General features: G+C 43.2%; 1 protein-coding gene across 1 annotated transcript in view; it reads right to left on the bottom strand.

The window, feature by feature from the left end:
* Positions 1-15,319, bottom strand: part of RASA2 (RAS p21 protein activator 2) — a 218,029-nt gene that overhangs the window by 83,118 nt on the left and 119,592 nt on the right. Inside the window, exons 9-13 of the mRNA XM_033958463.1 lie at positions 11,970-12,074; positions 10,042-10,198; positions 6,720-6,868; positions 313-427; positions 149-223 (exon numbers count right to left, since the gene is read on the bottom strand). Of these exons, the coding sequence (XP_033814354.1) occupies positions 149-223; positions 313-427; positions 6,720-6,868; positions 10,042-10,198; positions 11,970-12,074 (601 nt within the window). The remainder of the gene's footprint in view (positions 1-148; positions 224-312; positions 428-6,719; positions 6,869-10,041; positions 10,199-11,969; positions 12,075-15,319) is intronic.

The following is a 15,319-nucleotide window of genomic DNA, read 5'->3' as shown; positions in this document are numbered from 1 at the left end:
AGATTCTCTCTGTAAAAATCCCAAGTTTCCTGCTCCTCTGAGAACCTTATGAACAATGGTACATAAATTTGCCTATGTCTTAAGAGTCACAAAGTTAAACTTCTGCACTTTCTTAGCTCAGCTAAAATACAAATACACAAATACCCACCTTATGCATTTCTACATTATCCCCTTCTTTTAACCTAATGGGATCAATTTCACAGGGTTTGGGCGAGTCACATATCTGAAAAAGACCACCACATTTTTTTTTTTAAATGAAAAAACAATCACTAATAATCACAGAAAATTAGATCTCAGGGTTTAATACCATACCTCATCAAGAATAGGTTTTAAAGTGACTTTTAGGTAGTGTTTCCCCACTATTTTCATCATCTCATCTAGGCATCGTGTAGCCAGAGAGTTCCCTCTAAAAATTGTGTTTGCTTCTCTACAAGTTAACAGAATAAACAAAACATTATCAATGCAACATTCAAATGGCTCACATATTTTCTATAAAAATACAGGAAGCTCTAGATATGAAATACAGCCAACTAGTTCTGAATGATTCAGGGAAAAAAATTTCTTAATTTCTTTATTCATTTTATAACTTACATCAAGTGTACAGTAAATATCAAACAATTATAGTACAACATCACTTGAAAATCTACAATATCATACAACAAGAAGATTTAACCCCCACCCCCCTCCCAAATTCATATACAACTAAAATATACCACATGAAAATAATATCTTATGTCATTCATAAATATATTATTAGTGGAAAACCAAGAATCTCCCTCCCCACCCCAAATCCACATGAGTATTAAAATTGGGAAAAGTGTAAATTATTAATTATAATACTTTAATAATGGTCTCCACACATCCTTAAATTTATTATAGTAACCTTTTTGAACTGCCAACGCTCTTTCCATTTTATACACGTGACAAACTGAATTCCACCAGAAACAATAATTCAGTCTTTTACAATCCTTCCAATTATATGTTATTTGTTGGATGGCAACTCCTGTCATTATCATCAAAAGCTTGTTATTATTAGCAGATATTTGACATTTAGTTCTCATAGACATGCCAAATAAAATTGTGTCATATGACAATGCTACATGATTTTCTAACAAGCAATTTATTTGATCACAAAAAATTTTGATTCGATTCGATTTTCCTGCCCAAGTGAGTGTTTTTTTTCAAACATCCTGGTGGGTTTATTTTATAGCCCCTTCACCCCCTTTGCCCTCTCCTACCCACACTGGCACTGTAGTATAAACAAAATGAACAAACAAAAAAGACTTTTCCTCTCTCTGTTAAATCCTAACTCATGTTTGCAGTCTAATACCAGCTCTGGCAGGATACACATTTCAAATCTGACATATTGTAATCACAAAACAGAATATAAAATTATTTTTCTACCTTTTGTTGTCTGGTCTTTATTCAAATCTTGTTGGTCCCAAGCTCTGGTTGTCTTGTGATAACTCGCTTGCCAGGGTCTCCTTCTTTCTTCTTGCTAACCATCCATATTCCATCTCTGTCCTCCCCTTCCCTCCCCAGCTGCAGCGATGGACCCCACCATCCCCAGATCCATTATCTCTCCTTTTCTCAACTACCCTTTCATCCAGCATCTCTCCCTCCTTCCGCAGTGTAACATTTCTCCTTCCCTCCTTTCTGCCTCCCCATCCATCCCACCCTCTCCAAGAGTCCAAAGCTTTCTGCCTCCTGCACGCTTTCTCTCTCTGTCCTTGCCTCTTCCCTCCAGTGGCAACTCTCCTTCCCACTCCCCAACCCAACATGCTCTTTCCCCATGCACCATCTCACCTCCAGTGTGTAGCACCTTTCCTTTCCCCCCCTTTCTGCCAAGTCCAGCAGCACCTCTTCTCCCTTCCTTTTACCTCCCCCCTGTCCAGCAGTACCCCTTCTCCCTTCCCTGCTCCCCCTGTCCAGCAGTACCTTCTCTTCCCTGCTCCCCCTGTCCAGCAGTCACCTTCTCCCTTCCCTCCATGTACTTCTAGACCAGGGCCCCCTCCCCTGAAGGCCTGTCCCTCCCCCCCTGAAGGCCTGCATGTTCCCCCCTTCTTTGCAGGTCCTCCAGCTTCCCCTTGGGCCTCCCACTCTTACCACAGCCTGCAGAGAGGACTGCAGTGCTCTATGTGATCCTTGCAGGCTACCACCATCCTCAGAAGCACGTTCCTCTGGCGCGATCCTGCCCCTGACATCAGAGGAGGGGTGGGACCGCGTGATAGAACATGCTTCTGAGGACAGTGGTAGCCTGCAAGGATTGCATAGAGCACTGGTAATCCCCTCTGCAGGCTGCGGTAAGAGTGGGAGGCCAGGGGGGAAGCCGGAGGATGCAGCAAAGAGCGCCAAAGCACAGAACAAGGTAAAACCAGGATTTCTGCAGCTCTTCCCAACTGACCCTCTCCCCTCTCTCACTAAAGCAGGAGCGGCAGTGGCAGGTCAGCAATAGGCAGCGCTGCCGCTCCTGCTTTAAGAAGGCACAGAGAGGAGGGTCGATCACTGAAATGGCCAGGTCGATTTTTAAAAAAAATCTAATCGATTCGATTCACCCAAAGTGAATTGGTGAATCGCTTCGAATCAGAAATCAGGCAGCACTACAGCCAAATATCATGACTGGAATCAAATAATTTAACCCTTTCAGGACCATAAGGATCGTAGGCCAATTTTTGTGGTTTTGACGACATTTTTATGGTAAAAAGGGCTTGCAGATGCCAAAAAATTGATTTTTTTTGTGAAATATCATTATTTTTATTTAAAAAAATCACACTTCTGGCTTATGGACAGTGTGGCAAGTGAATCTTCTCGTCAATCTAGCAACGACGCTAATGAATGAATGTCGGAACCAGTTTGTTTACATAAAGGCAGTATCATATGGAATCCGTACATATCAAATTTAGAACTGTAGACTATCCCAATCAAAATTTATAGGATTTTAAAGTTATGGGACAAATATGTCCCTTGGTCCTGAAAGGGTTAACCACTCAAGATTTTTTTTTGTTTTCTGCAAACATTTTCAAAGATCACTTAATTTTGGAATTTTATCATACGCATACAGAAAAAAAACTACTTTAAATGCTACAGAACAACCTTCTTTACTGAGCAGTTCTTTAAATCACATTTTGTTTCACTCAAGTCTATAGCATTTTCAATCAGATACCATTTCAATGTATAAGACAGTCTTTGCAGGAGGCAAATATATGTACAACTGCATGAGCCTGTCGGTAGTGAAAAATTAAGGAAAGGGAGAAAAATTCTGAACAGTATGGGGGGGAATACTCCAAGTAACATTGAGTAACAAATTGACCTAAAGTAGCAAGCTTAGTTTTGGAGTAAGTTTATAAGTGCTCTGTAATACTGCTCTATTTCTGAGCTTTGGATACATGGGATCTCTCGGAGAGAGAAAGAGATAATGGTTACTGCGGATGGGCAGAGTAGATGGGCTATTTGGCTTTTATCTGCCATCATGTTTCTATATGAATTATTGAAAAATTAATCTTTCTATTTTTAATGTATTGTTTGCAACATTCAAATAACAATTTTTTAAAAACCCACAGGCAATTACAGAAGATACACATCTCAATTTTATTTCTAGTTTATAACCTAATGCATTCTGATAATTGTAGTCCTGTTTGATAAGAATTAGATGCAAAGCGAATAAAAGTAGTGGTGGCCCCAGACCTTCCAATAATGGCAATGACAAATAACAAAAGGTCTGATAATAAATATGTAAAATTGTATTACAAGTGTACCAGATCACCACCAAGAAGGCTATAACAAAGCATTGTGTTAGACCAGTGGTCTCAAACTCGCGGCCTGGGGACCACATGCGGCCCTCCAGCTACTATTTTGAGGCCCTCGGTGTGTTTATCATAATCACAAAAGTAAAATAAAACAGTTTCTTGATCATATGTCTCTTTAGCTATAAATTACAATATTATTATTAAGGCTTAGCCAAAAGGAAAGATTTATGAACTATAAAAAGTTTTACCTTATGTAAAATTGTCATTTCTTTAATAAGACATTAACTATTTTTTCTGCGGCCCTCCAAGTACCTACAAATCCAAAATGTAGCCCTGCAAAGGGTTTGAGTTTGAGACCACTGAGTTAGACCTATGGACTTGACACAGAACTGTATTTCAGCTAACCCTTGCTTTAGGAGTCACAAAGTCTAAGATGCTATAGTGCCTAACTTATATCCTATATAATAAAACGCTAGCCGCGCATGCGCACTCAGACTTGCATGATCTGTAATCCCTGATCTGTGATCCGTAGGTCCGTGGCCAGAGTGCGTATGCGGTGGACAGATCGGGAAAGCACAGCACAGCCGGCGACTCCCCCCCTCACTCACTGCCAAAACCACCACCTCCTCCTTCTCGCCGGCTCACCCGCTTTTAAATGAAGAGAAAAGCGCTGCACCGCGCTAACGCTGGCTTTGCTGTCTTCTGTCCACTGCGGCCCGCCCTCTCTGACTACTTCCTGTTTCCGCTAGGGTTGGCCACAGTGGATAGAAGACGCCGAAGCCAGTGGCTGTAGCTGCCGATCTCTGTTCCTCCGGGGGGGGGGGGGGTCTGCGAGGAGAGGGATCGCGGCCACTCAGCGCCCCCACCGAGGAGCCCAGCAACTTTCCGCTGCCTGGGACCCGAGTCATTTGCCGCCCCCCCTCTTCCCTTACCGCAGGCCCGACTGGCGATTTAAGCAGCATGTGCAGCAGTCTTCACACGCTGCTTCGGGCCCTTCTACTGCCCTGATTTGCTCCGGACGTGCCAGAGTAAATCAGGGCAGTAGAAGGACCCGAAGCAGCGTGTGAAGGCTGCTGCACACGCTGCTTGAATCGTGTAGGCGGGCCCGCGGGAAGGGAAGGGGGGGGGCGGCAAAGGACTCGGACCCGCGTTTGTAGTCGCGACTGTGGGAAGGGAAAGGGGGTAGAGGAAACGCTAATGCTGCTGCACAGGGAACTGGTGTGGGGGGAGGGAAATAGAAGGGGGAGGGAATGCTGCTTTGCACAGACAGACAGACAGAGGGAGGAAGGGAGACTGAAAGACAAGAAGAAAGACACAGGAGCAGGTGCAGAGGGAACTGGTGTGGGGGAGGGAAATGGAGGGGGAGGGAATGCTGCTTTGGACAGAAAGACAGAGGGAGGAAGGGAGACAGAAAGACAAGAAGAAAGACACAGGGGCAGGGAGATATACAGAAAGACAAACAGACAAAGGGGGCCAGGGACAGAGACAGACAGAAAGAAAGACAGCGGGAGTCGCGTCAGGAGGGGTGCGGGATGCCGCAGAGGGAACTTTTCCAATGGGTGCAACTGGGCGGCTGTCGGGAGCCTCTGATCAGGGGCAGAGCAAGGTAAGTGTATCATAGGGATAAGAAGGAGGAGGGGGGGAAAAAGGAAGGGACGCCTACTGCTGGACAGGGGGAGAAGGAAAGAGGTGCTGATGGACAGTGGGGTTGAAGAAAAAGGAACGGAGGCCTAATGTTGGATAGGGGGAGAAGGAAAGTGTCAGCTTTGAAAACAAATTAGTTCACGTTACCTTTTCAGCAGTCATTAGGACCTAGTCTCTAGTTATAGTTGTGAAGTCACCATTTCTTTTTTGAGGGGGGTTAACATTTTCCATTATCTTTAGGTTTTAAGTTATTTTAAATATACTGAAAATTAGGCAGCGACTTCTGTGTTGTCATGCATTTTTTTTTTGTTTAATGCCCCATTTTTCAATGTATTATACAGTACATTGTGAATCTCTGATATATTCTTGGTTAGTGGTATATTAAATATAAATGATAATATTCTGACTGCATATATCACTGAAATAGTCAGGAGGGCTGTCCAAACAAATATGAGCGAGTTATTCTGTCTTTGTTTAAGTCCATAATAGAGTTCAGGAAAAATACCACCATTTGACTTTAAACCTCTATCTTGAGCATCAATAGTTATACTCATCTTCAACAACACTATCTGCTTAAGCACCTGCTTGAAAAACAAAGTAAACCTTTAAATGACTAACTTGAATGTTTAAAATTAAACCTATTATTTACATATCCACATCAGGATACAAGTTATGTGAGTACTGTTTCTGTGTAAGTTTTTGGAATGCCCACCAACCATCACAAACCAGACACATGGTAGTCTGGGCATTTGACTCTGGCTATTTTATTAGCAAAATAGCTAAAGCTGTACAGAAACCTGCACTGAATTTAAAAAACGCACTTATACAGTCCATATTGCTGCCAACTGCATAAGTGCCCTGTACAGGTCAAAATTTAGGGGAGTTTTATGAACTCTATAAAGTGAACACATGCTATCAAATTAGTACTTACATTAGGAGTTAAATTTAAGCCCACTGTGCAAAAAGCCCTGAAGGGCCTATCAGTACCCATAAGGTTAAATCAATTACAAAAACATCTCACATCCTGCAAAATCTTACTGCTGTTCTGTAGTTCACAATGAATCATTCAGCAAATGACCTGTACAATAAATGGATGACCACAGTCTATTTCCAGATAGTCACTGAATTATATCATAATTGAATAAAACTATTTTCAGCCTGTATACAGTGTACATATGACCAAAAAGTCATAGCAGTACTTTATGCAGCCCACAGCAAGAGGCAAACTGATTTTATACAATATCATACCCATAATGGGGATTTTTCATCTCTATTCTAAGAGAGAGATAGATGAGGAAGTTAATGTAAACAAAAATCTGAAAAACGTACTGTGTATCCTTCAGCTCCAGCTCGGCTACAGCAGCAACAAAGGGAACAAGTTTCTGGTGGTGCAGCAGCAGGTGTACAAGGGGTAAAACTGCATCATATTTATCACGACATACTTCACCCAAAATAAAGGCAGCAGAAGCAGAAATTGGCTAGAAAATGCAGCAGAAAACAATCATTCCTTAGAATATATACAACACAAAAATACAATGAAACTACCTGCCTCTGATTAACCTTATATTTAGTCATCCTTGTGATCTAGCAAAGATGAGTACTGAGCATGCTCCAGTAGGTGGCAGTTTTCCTCCAGGAGCCTTCACTACTATGCATGCATCAGCAGCTCTTCTACTCAAAACAGGCCATAGATCCAGCAAGTTTAAGGTATTATCAGATCGGTTTGGAGCCATTATGGATTTTCATATCACACGATGTGCAACTAACAGCACTTAACATCTGACAGATGACCTTATGCCATTATTGCTGAATTTATCAAGCACTTCAAGTTGACATGTAAAAGTATTTTCATTAATCTCTTATGCTGCCTATGAGCTGTAATGTGCATGTAGGTGTTGTGGATATAGATTCATTTTCAGTAAAGTCTCAGTTAACCGGATCTCAGTTAACCAGGACTTTCACATAACCGGCAAAAAACTCTCCAGTGGAAAAAAAGTGTCCCCAGTGGCAGCATCCTGAACTGAAAATCCTCCCTCCCTCCCTCAAGTCCCGAAGCAGCTATGAACCCCCTCCCTCCTGCCCCAAAGCACCAACGTGGCAGAGGCCCTGAGCCACAAAACTCTCCTCTCTTCCTCAAACCCTGAAATGGCAGAAGCAGGCAGTGGTCCTGAGCCATGATCTCCCTCGCTCCCGCCTTACCTTACCCAAGTGCAGCTAGTCAGCAGAAGGCACCCTCAAAACAGGCTGCTCGCAGCCAGCCCTGGCAGGGCCTTTCCTCTGACACATCCCTTCTACTTAAAGGGAAATTGGACGCAATATTGGATGAGGGGAATCTGAGGGATCCCTGTCAACATGGATTCACTAGGGGCAGGTCATGCCAATCCAATCTTATCAGCTTCTTTGACTGGGTGACAGGAAAGCTAGACTCGGGAGAGTCTCTGGACATAGTGTACTTGGATTTCAGTAAAGCGTTTGACAGTGTCCCACACCGTAGACTATTAAACAAGATGAAATCGATGGGGTTAGGTGAGAAACTAACGGCATGGGTCAATGATTGGCTGAGTGGAAGACTACAGAGGGTGGTGGTCAATGGCACCCTCTCTAAGACATCGGAGGTGACTAGCAGAGTGCCGCAGGGCTCAGTCCTGGGACCATCCCTTTTTAACATATTCATAAGGGACTTCCGGGAAAAGTAGCACTGTTTGCCGACGACGCCAAACTGTGTAATATAGTAGGTGAAAGCGATATCACGGATGGTATGGCGCAGGATCTGATCAAGTTGGAAAACTGGTCCTCAACATGGCAGCTGGGCTTCAACGCAAAGAAGTGTAAGGTGATGCATCTCGGCAGCAGAAATCCATGCAGAACATACACCTTGAATGGAGAAACACTAGCTACGACCTCAGAAGAACGGGACTTGGGAGTAATCATCAGTGCAGACATGAAGGCTGCCAAACAAGTAGAGAAGGCCTCATCCAAGGCAAGGCGGATGATGGGATGTATCAATAGAAGCTTCGTCAGCCGTAAACCTGAAGTCATAATGCCACTGTACAGAACCATGGTGAGGCCTCATCTGGAGTACTGTGTGCAATTCTGGAAGCCACATTACCGTAAAGATGTACTTTGAGCCGAGTCGGTCCAGCGAATGGCCACTAGGATGGTCTCCGGACTCAAGGGTCTCTCATACGAGGAAAGACTGGGCAAGTTACAGCTCTACTCTCTAGAGGAGCGCAGGGAGAGGGGTGACATGATTGAGACATTTAAGTACGTCACAGGTCGTGTCGAGGTGGAAAATGACATATTCTTTCCGAAGGGACCTTCAGTCACAAGGGGGCACCCGCTCAAACTCAGAGGAGGGAGATTTGGTGGTGACACCAGGAAGTATTTCTTTACAGAAAGGGTGGTGGATCACTGGAACAAACTACCGGTGCAGGTGATAAAGGCCACTAGCGTGCTCGACTTTAAGAATAAATGGGACATCCACGTGGGATCTCTACGTGGGTCGAGCAGCACTCTGACTTAATGGGGTGGGACAGTAGAGTGGGCAGACTTGATGGGCTATAGCCCTTTTCTGCCGTCATGTTTCTATGTTTCTATGACACATCAGAGGAAAGGCCCTGCCAGGGCTGGCCGCAAGCAGCCTGTTTTGAGGCTGCCTCCTGCTGACCGGCTTTGCTTGGTAAGGAAGGGAGAGGAGGGAGCGAGGGAGGTCAATGAAGAGAGCCATCAGTGTTTTTGAGATGTCATATTGCTTGAAATGGAGGGGGCATTAGGAACCAGGAAATGGGTGAGGAAGAGGTATCAGGTAAGGAGGAGGAACATTAAGAGGCAGTGAAATAGGTAGGTGGGGGTAGCAGGATTAAACCACAGCAGAGAATATGCTGATGTAAGAGAGAAGTAGGCATGCGAGAGGTTTTGTAGAGGGAGTAACACAAAAAAGGGAGCAGAAAGGGGGAGAGAACATGAGAGACAGGGAGGCAAGAGGTAAAACTGATACTGGGCAGTGTGTGGAGAGCAAAACAAGGGGTGAAATGGAACCACCGAGTCTATCATTGTTCATGCAGAGGCAGTACAAGCGCTTTATTGTGAGGGGCTGAGGATGAGTGAAACATAAGGCTCTCTGATAATGTGAATTATGGTTTCATGCCTTCATATATATATATATATATATATATATATATATATATATATATATAGATGGGCAACTTTATATATATATATATATATATATATATATATATATATATATATATAAAGTTGCCCATCCCAATTTAGACACAATGTTTATTTAAATATCTTGCAGTTTACTCTGTAGATGAAATAGAGTACACGTTTTAAATGTCAAAAGAAGAATTTTATATGTTATCCTATGTCCGACTGGTAACCAATTACATGAGAGGAGCAGACACTGACTGTATGCATGCATGACACAGATTATGTACTTTGTAAACTGCTTAGGATTAAGCGAATTAGAAATTTTTTAAATAAAATAAAAGCTGTACTGTAACAAGAGTCAGACTACTTTAATTTCTTTAATTACTTAAGATTGTGCTTAAGTTATGACTTCCTAGTTTGTTCACAGACTGCTTTTATTTCTAAACAGCATATCTTACAAGTCTTTGCTTTAAAGAACCATTGATTAAAACAATACCTGAACATCTGGAGACTTAAGTAGCAGATTCCTTAAAGGGATATAGTACTCTGATGGAAGTACATGGTCTTCGGCGTAACATATATTTAATCTAAGTGATCCTAGATCCTCTGTTTTAGAGGACCTGCTCCCATTGTCTCTTGGCTGCAGCCAGTACCTGAAGAAAATGGTAATAAACTTTCACACCATTAGCAGATAATATTGTTATACTACATAAGACAATATTACATACCAGTTCTACTGCTTGTACTCTCACCGTGTCCACTAGAATTTACTTAACTAGTTTTAAAGTTGCACCATTCTGTAGTTTATTAAGTGAACTATGCTTGGATTGGACTTTTGTGCATTATTTTTCAAACATTACATGGCAGTTTGGACTGCTCAATGGGTGCATGCTTCATGATGCAGCTTGTCATTATTCTTCAAAGTACTGTACAGTATATAAAGGTAAAGATAAGAGGGCTAGGATCCAAAACAAGCAACTATCAGTTAGCACATGTTGCTGCATGGGTTATTGGTCAATTATTGCATATAATATAAAATCCTACTTGTACATAAGATGTTCTGCTATTTTTACTATGCTGAACCCAGTTATTCCTCACAAACCACCCAGTTCACAGTACAAGGACCAACTAGTTTTGCCTGCTTCATTTTCACACCATCTTGAAGGTACAAGACAAATCATGTTTTTATACTTAGGACTCCATTATTGGAAGCCTGTTCTGGGTGTAGGGGTAGAATTTAAAAATGGTGACAAATTTATAAATTTAAATCTGTACTAAAGACTTATTTATCCAATATGGCATTTACAACAATATTGCACTGATGGTTTTGATTGGTCTACTGGAGGAACAGTTCCATTCTGTTCTATTCAGTTCTACTGGTTGATCATTTCTTTTCTCGCTTTTGTATAGCATCTCTTGTTAATTGTGAAATGCTTTATGAAGCTAGATGGCTCGAACAGTGGTACATTAAGAAAAATATATTTTTCAGCCTTGTCTAATCACACCCCCTTTAAAATTTTATGTACTGTGGATATTCACATATACTTTGGTTTGCAAGCATAATTCGTTCCAGAAGCATGCTCATATATCAAAGCAAGTTTCCCCATAGAAAGTAAGGGAAACTCGCATGATTCGTTCCAGATTCCCCCACCCCCGAGGCCACTAGCGCGCTTCTACCCCACCCCCAGAAACTGGCTTCACCCACCTCACCCCTGAGAACCGGCATTGCCTCCTCCCCCCCCCCCAAGCCCACACTCTTGCCATGATCGGGCACCGGCACCAATACACAGGACGTGCCGGTGCCCAAAGAGACTAACACTGATTCTACTGGGCCTTCAGCGGTGTTGCCGAGAATCTCATTAGAATCTCAGAGAAAGCAGGAGCCAGAAGGCCTTGAGCATGCGCAAATGCTCAAGGCCCAGCAGAATCAGAGGCAAGCAGCAGGCTCTTTGGGCACCGGCACGTCCTGTGGGTTGGTGCTGCGTGCCGGAGCCCGATCGCAGTAAGGGTTTGGGCGGGCGATACCTCACATAGCGAGTCAACCCTCGGTTTGCAAGGCAAGATTTGCGAGAATGTTTTGCTCGTCTTGCAAATCACTCGCAAACCGCGTTACTCGCAAGCCGAGGTTTGACTGTAATTAGTTATCAGTTGTTTTCTAAAGTCAATATTCATGATAGGGCATTTACATGTGTAACAGCTGCTATTTAGATGTGCAAATACCATATAAGCATTTTAGAATTACCACTTTTCCATTTTCTACCGAAACTATAAAAAATATTGCAAGGTGATTTTTTTTTTCATGATGGCAGATAAAGGCCAACTGGCCCAACCAGCCTGTCCATCCACTATCATGTTCTTTCCCTAAGAGATCCCACAAAATAAAACATCATACCATTAATAAAATAAGAGCCACATGTTTCTTACCAGGCTTCATGAGATGATGTATCACTTCTTAAAACCTTTACAGGAACTTTAACTTCTCCTAGAAAAGCATCCTGAACAAGATTTCCATTGTTCCACAGATCAATCCTAAAAGTTGAAAATTGGTTTTAATATTTTAATGAAAACAAAACTCCGATGAAAACAAAAACAAAAAACTGTGGATACAGATGTTCTGGAGATAATTTATTATATACTGACATACAAAAACATGAAAATTCAATGAAAAAAGTACAATGATAAAAAATACAATGGTAAAAATCCAACCGGACCCTACACGGTCCGTGTTTCAGCGAACACGCCTTCCTCAGGGGTCCAATTGTTTGCAAACTCACATATAAAGAATTGGACTGAAAACAGTCTATTGTCTTTAAACATGTGAGCAAAGAACACCACAGACAAGCTGAAGTAGCAAAAAAAATGCTATGGAGGATTGTTTTCACTGTGGATCATTGGGTCTCCCCATTTTTCTTTTTAATATTTTAAAACATGTCAAGAAAAGAAAACAATCTGTTCCAGAAAGCTTGCTTTTTGACTGCACCAATTAATAAACATGCAAGCACAAAGCTAAAACATAAAGTAAACCATGTCAGTGTTTGACCAGGAGCCGCACTGGAAAAGTCTTCCATTAAGGTACAATATTTGTTAAAGTCATGAAGTTACAGACTGGTATAAAATGAAAGGCAACTACAGGCAGCCCTCAGCTTAAGAACAAGTTATGTTTTTAAAGCTGTTCTTAAGTTGGATTTGCAGTTAACTCAGAACTTGTAGATTTTAAGATTCTTGCTGTTTACCTCTGATCCCAGCTGACAAATGGGCTAACTGTCCCTACTAGTATTCCCTCTAAGGTACAGCATGCACAATCACCCACTATTCTTAATGTGGCCATGCATCATTCCTGAATCTGCTATAGGAGAAGTGTAGGAGTCTCAGTGAAAATGAAATGATGCCACAACTGTGTTCTTAAGTAAGAGTCGTATTTAAGTCAGGTGTCTGTAACACGGAGACTGCCTGTATTAAATCACTAGCAAAAAAAAAGAATATGCTGGAATCTGTTCTGAAGTAGGTCACACTATTTGTAAAAAAATAAAAATACAATGAATAGGTCCCAATATGGTTTCCAGGTGTCAGCCATAAATGAATTCAGTCATTGCCTAGATGATAGGAACAGCTGCAGCTATTTGGAGGTAGCTGAATCTAACTGATCACTGTGCTATCTTATTTACCTATAAAAATAACAGCTACTTCTATCTCCATAATCAAGGAACATTGTGATTTTCTGAACTCTTCTCCAACTCCAAACATAATGGGTAAAAAGTATTCAATATAATAAACAATGCAAACCACAACCAGTAACATCACATTTCATTACCATTCTCATTATAAAGTGTTAGAATCAAGTTACTGCCAAGAAACAGGAAAGAAACCCATAGCGTACATGAAAAACAGTGCAATAAACTATTATAAAATTCCTTTCTGTATGAATAAGGTTCCTTTAATAACGCAATACAAAACATCTGGATGTCCTCATGCAAGAAAACAGATTATGAATATAGGATGATCTCAGAATATTTGTTTCTCCAGTACAGGCATCAGTAAATGGCGAGAGTGGAGAGATTGAATGCACTAAAGCTCCCTCACGATGTACATATGCCATCGCTGCGGTGGCAAAGAAAACTTGCACCGCCAGTCTTTCTGAAGGGGATGAAGAGCAAGTAGCGCCAGCCGAATTTCCAAAGCTCCAGACAAAAGGTCCACTAATGTTGCGGACCAGGAGTCCCATTACCCCTGAAAGGAACGGGCCCCACAATGAGCCCGCAAACCCAACAGCATTCGTGCTGAAAGTTATCCACTCAGAAAATCCAAAGAAGCCATCCCTAGCCGAGAGTCACCGTGAAGCCACCTTCTCAAATTGTTGCTATCTGGCTCATCCAGGAGAGCAGCCATTAAAGGTGGCACAACTCAGCGGTTATCATCAAAAGAAGAGGGACTCCTGTCAAGGCTGCATGGGCGCTCTGGCCCAAGGGATCATCTCCAAGGAGGCTGCCCAAGCCCCAGAACCTGCAGATAAACCCAGGCTGAGAGAGCATTTTGGAAAAGGCGCTTACCAAATTTATCCATGGTTTTTCCCTCTCTGCCAGGAGGGGTGGAGGCATATACACTGGAACCCTGAGATTTTTTCAAAGTAGACGGGGTCGACACCGATGGGACAGTGCGAGGCTCGGACTGCTCCTGTAACTGGTTTTGGAGTATGGCCGCGATACGGTCATCCAGGGGGGGCACCGATACCGCTTTTTTCTTCTTCGGTACCATAGGTGCCGCTCTACGCTTCGGCGATGAGGAGGCCGATGATGAGGCACTCACCGATATCGGAGCGGAGCGTTTGCGGGGTCGGTGCGGTGCCGGGAGGGCCGGTGTCGCAACCGTGGCAGGAGGGCGCTCAAGGGAAGTGGAAGGCTTCTTAGCCGGCTTACCTGGGCCCAACGACCCCGAAGAAGGGTCTGGTGGTGTCGACGTCGTGGGTGCCGACTTTTGTGGTGCCGTCGACGTCGTAGCAGATTCCATGGCAGATCCGGTACCGAATAAAAGATTTTGCTGGATCTGCCTGTTTTTTAATGTGCGCTTTTAAAGCGTAGCACAGCGGGTGCAAGTGTCAGCCCGATGCTCTGGACCCCGGCACTGCAGGCACCAATTGTGCGGGTCGGTGAGAGAGATCGGGCGTGCACACCGCTGGCACTTCTTAAAGCCCGGTTGAGGGGGCATGAAGGGAAACACGGCCTCCGCAAAATCGAATCCGGAGGCCTGTATGGTGGCAACAGGCCCCGCCGGGGCCGGCCTGAAAAAATAAAGAAAACTGGACGAGTTTTTTTTTTTTTTTTTGAAAGTGAAAATAAGAAATCCGAAAGGAAAAATTAGAAGAAAAACGAAAAATTACGCGAGCGGGAAGGCAGAAACTAGCTTTTCATCGGCCATTGAAAGCACATGCGTCTTCTTCGCTCCGTGGAAACGTAGAAACTGGGGACCACGCTCTCCTCCGTTGAGCGAGAAGGCACCCGCGCGCGGTGCGGCCAACTAGAACTTTCTAGTTAAAAGTGTCCGTACCGGGGCTCCGTCGGTGACGTCACCCATACGTTAAGAATATGCTGCCTGCTTGTCCTGGGATAACATAAGAACTGCCACTGCTGGGTCAGAGCAGTGGTCCATCGTGCCCAGCATTCCGATCACGCAGCAGCCCTCTGGTCAAAGATCAGCACCCTAACTGAGAGTAGCCCTACCTGCGTACGCTCTGGTTCAGCAGGAACTTGTCTAATTTTGTCTTGAATCTCTGGAGGGTG

The sequence above is a fragment of the Geotrypetes seraphini genome, chromosome 9, assembly GCF_902459505.1.
Source record: "Geotrypetes seraphini chromosome 9, aGeoSer1.1, whole genome shotgun sequence".
Taxonomy (NCBI): domain Eukaryota; kingdom Metazoa; phylum Chordata; class Amphibia; order Gymnophiona; family Dermophiidae; genus Geotrypetes; species Geotrypetes seraphini.
Note: the sequence above shows the minus strand (reverse complement) of the source record. Positions and strands in the feature narration are given on the sequence as shown.